Consider the following 4,100-nt stretch of genomic DNA (forward strand, 5'->3'; position numbering starts at 1 on the left):
AATAAGTCTCTTAAAAGAAGCATGTGAACATGTGATTTATTTATCTTCTATGAGGGAAGATTTTTTAACAGTTTTCACAAAACTTGTCTGCGCAGTGTCTCGTTCAATTATTGAGGGAAGATTTTTTAAGACAGCTTTCACAAAACTTGTCTGCACGCTAGTGTCTCGTTCAATTATAAAAGGATGAGATTTTGCCGCGTAAGGACAATAGCCAAGCATTAAAGTTGCTTTCTTACCAAAAAAAAAAAAAAAAAAAAAGCTTTTGTGTGTTTTACCAACAAAAAAAAAAAAATTGCATTTGGGTGCATATGAATATGTTATTTATTTATCTGTCACTAGCCAGGGCAGATATTTTAAGGTAGTTTTCACAAAACTTGCCCACACATAGCATCTTATCGAATTATAGAAGGACGAGATTGCCGGCACAAGGGCTAACGCTAACCAGAAGGTGGCGAACCTGTCAGTGGATAGGGAAAACCGCTATTGGATGTATGCGAATATGTGATTTATTCGTTTTCCATGAGCGGAGATATTTTTGCCTACTTATTGCTTCTTGTTCCCTTATAAAAGGATGAGATTTCCCAACACAAGGCCAAAGCCAAGTAGAAAGTAGATAACTCGGTCAACAATTTGGAACGCAAGGCGTGCCTACATACCCTAAATGGCGGAGGCTGCTGAAGCAACAGCCTTTATAGGACCTGCAGATACCGAGCTTGAAGTTCCTCTGAGCGAAGTCCAACCGCAACGCATAGCTATAAATCCTAAATTGCTTGAAGCAGCAAGATTAGGAGATAAAAGTATTCTAGATAAGTTGCTACGACCCAAAGATGGTTCTTCTAAAGCTTCAGAGAGGAAATTCACAATAACAATATCAGAGGATGCTGCAACACAAAGAGATACCAACTGTCTCCTTGGAGTAACATTAGAGGGGAACACAGCCCTCCATATAGTTGCTACCCGAGGACATCTGGAGCTTGCCAAGGAGATCTGTCATATAGAGAGATCTCTTTTGTTAGCACAAAATGTAAGACTTGATACCCCGCTACACTGTGCTGCAAGGGTTGGGGATGACAAGATGGTCTCCCTCATCATCCAGTTCGCAAGGGAGGATGAGAACGAAGCGAGAAGAGTGTTGACAGCGAAGAATAGGGACGACGCCAATGCTTTGCATGAGGCTGCCAAATATGATCATGTGTGTGTGGCCAAAGTACTGATAGAGGAACATGCTGAACTGATATCCATGTGGAACAATGCTGGTATGTCTCCACTCTATCTAGCCATCAGGACAGGATCACTCAATGTTGCCAAAACATTGCTGCAGTCTTTTTCTTGGGAAAAGACTTCTCTTGCATCTTACGCAGGCTTTAACAAGCATACGGCACTACATGCAGCAACTAAGATAAATCGAGGTAATCGTGCGAGCACTCAAGTTATGTATTGGTCTCACTCTTTTTGGTTTCATAAAAAAAGTTCCTTCATCAAGGGATATTTTGTATAAATGGTCATCATATGCAAAAGTTATTGCTCATCATGTAGATTTAATTATTTTCATACGAAGATGAAGGAATATTTTGTATAAATGGTCATCATATGTAAAAGTTATTGCTCATCATGTAGATTTAATTATTTTCATACGAAGTATGAAACCTAACACAGTTTATAAATTGATAATGAAGACACAAGAAAGACTATAACAAACAATATAACAAAACAAGGCTCTTCAAGTGCATAGAGGGCCAACCACCATACACATCCAGCACAATAGATTTACATCAATTATAGAAAAATGAAACAGACAAGAGGAAAGATCAACTACCTAGGAATCATTCCCTTAGCCTCAGAAGACCAATACTAGGAATTAACCAAGCCTTTTTTAGTCAAATATTTATTTAATCAGCTATTATTTTTATAAAAGAAGATAGAGTAGTAGCTATTTTTGAAAAGTTGGTATATGCACTTAATAAAGCTATGCTTAGTTACCGAACAAGTAAATTTGCATAAATGAGTTAGTTTTTTTGTTAATATATTTTACAACATAATTGACTACTTCATCATATAATATAATACGGAAAAATTTACTCTTGATTAGGGAAAAGATAGAATTATCAAATTGTTAGAATATTTATTTGTCATTGAAAATAATTTGTTGTTTTCTTATTATCTTTGATTGTAGAATGGTGAGAATGATGTGTTCATTCAAAAATATTAATATATTACAACTATTTGCTGCTTGAAAACATTAAAAGGGTATAAATTATATACCTGAGGGGACTTCATGATTGCATATTATAGACACTTGGCAATCTAGATTACATATGAGCATAATCAAGTTTAATTCATTTTAAAAGACAAACAAAATACAATCTAATTTAATTTGTCCCATACGTATAATTTTCCATGTAGTAATTGCTTCCATACCTAAACTGATCCACAAGGGAGAGGGATGCTAGCTAGGCTTAATGGTCACCATGTACAACCTTCCTCTGAAAAATAACAAACTTTGATATTTCTTTCTTAGTATTTTGATCATGATAAACCATTTGACTAAACATCTTAGTAGCTGCATAATTATGCAGAGTGTAAATCAAATATATGCATGGAATATAATGCTCTATCTTTAAATTTGTAAAAGCATCATGAATATTATAGAACACACATGCTCATGATCTTTCATAATACTTTTGTAATAGAAATTACAGAAGCCATATTGCAGTGGAAGCCAACGCTCAACAAATGTGCTGATTGCTTCGGGAGAATTCCGCTTCATTATGTAGCTTCAAATGGTCATCGTGATATGGCGAAGCTGTTATTAGAGTACGATCGCTCTATAGCCTATCTATCAGATGCTGATGGCTTCTTTCCCATACACATTGCAGCTATCAAGGGCAATATTGACGTGGTTGATCAGATTTTAGAATACTGCCCTGATACAGATGAATTATTAGACTACGAGGGAAAGAATTTTCTTCATGTGGCTTTTGCATGCAGAAGATTAGATTTGGTCAAGAAAATTATCTCCAAGAGACCGGATCTTAGAAAGCTGTTAAATGATCAAGATAATATGGGAAATACGCCGTTACACACAGCCGTTAAAAATAGTGATCAAGGAAGCGTGTATTTTCTTCTGCGGGACAAAAGCGTATCCCCCAACATCATCAACCATGATGGATTCACCCCTCTCGACTTGGCTTACGTCAAGTTGGATAGAGGCTTGTTTGACCCAAGCGTAAGCTCTTAACGACTGTACATGCATTTGGCGTGACCAAGCAAGGTCGGCCACATAAAATAGAGAAATTATTGCCTGCACCACGCCTATGCACCAGCGCTCCTCTCGGAGCATATGCACGGTGGAGAGCGCGCAATCGGTATTGGGTGAAATTCAAGGGGTCGCGTGGTGTGTAATTCACCGTGGGTTAACCCCACGTTCTGGCGACGGGTGCAGGCAACAATTTTTCAATACAAGTGGTCGCGTGGCGTGTTATTCACCGTGGGATCCTGCACCGCGTTCTTGCAACGGGTGCAGGCAATAATTTTTCCATAAAATAAGCATTTCATTCCTCGTACTCGTAGAGTGGGATGCCAGAGTGGACATCACAAGCATTAATTTCTTATGTGCACCCGCCCACACGTACGTGACCGCGCACACGGACACAGGTAGGGCTCGAGATTTATTTTTGAAGCATGAGCACCTTTTTCTTCGATTCATATATGAACCCCCTAGGTATTTTTCTAAAAACAAATCTTAATAATGATCATTCATTTCTTATGATAATTAATTACTTTACCTTTCGTATCAAGAAATCAGATTTTTTTAATAAATAAATAAGTGATGTCATCATCAACTGGCTAGAAAGCTCCCCCATAAGAAGTGCAATATTAATGTTATCTAAACAGGTACGGTTCTCAACTTACAACTCTCTATTTTTTTCCTTTTCCCTTCTAAAATTTTTCTTGTACCGTAGGATGCAACAAGTAGCATTGCTGGCTGCTTGGCTTTTTCAAAGGCTCTGTTCGGTCCACCACAAAAGGCTGAGTCATCCAGCGATGGGGACAAAAAGAAACCATCCGGCAATGATAGTTCCAGAGAAAAATCATCCAGC

At 37.8% G+C, this 4,100-nt stretch overlaps 1 protein-coding gene across 2 annotated transcripts in view; it reads left to right on the forward strand.

The window, feature by feature from the left end:
• The first annotated feature begins 581 nt into the window (after positions 1-581).
• LOC105047118 (protein ACCELERATED CELL DEATH 6) overlaps positions 582-4,100 on the forward strand; it is a 4,332-nt gene continuing 813 nt past the window's right edge. The window contains exons 1-3 of one of the 2 annotated variants that reach the window (XM_019851296.3): positions 582-1,409; positions 2,700-3,226; positions 3,963-4,100. The exon at positions 3,963-4,100 is cut by the window's right edge and continues 813 nt beyond it. In XM_019851296.3, coding sequence (XP_019706855.2) covers positions 662-1,409; positions 2,700-3,226; positions 3,963-4,100 — 1,413 coding nt within the window. In that variant the 5' untranslated portion in view covers positions 582-661. Of the gene's footprint in view, positions 1,410-2,690; positions 3,227-3,962 lie in introns of both variants that reach the window. The other variant, XM_010925929.4, reaches the window with a different exon arrangement.

The sequence above is a fragment of the Elaeis guineensis genome, chromosome 6 (assembly GCF_000442705.2).
Source record: "Elaeis guineensis isolate ETL-2024a chromosome 6, EG11, whole genome shotgun sequence".
In the NCBI taxonomy this organism is placed as follows: Eukaryota; Viridiplantae; Streptophyta; class Magnoliopsida; order Arecales; family Arecaceae; genus Elaeis; species Elaeis guineensis.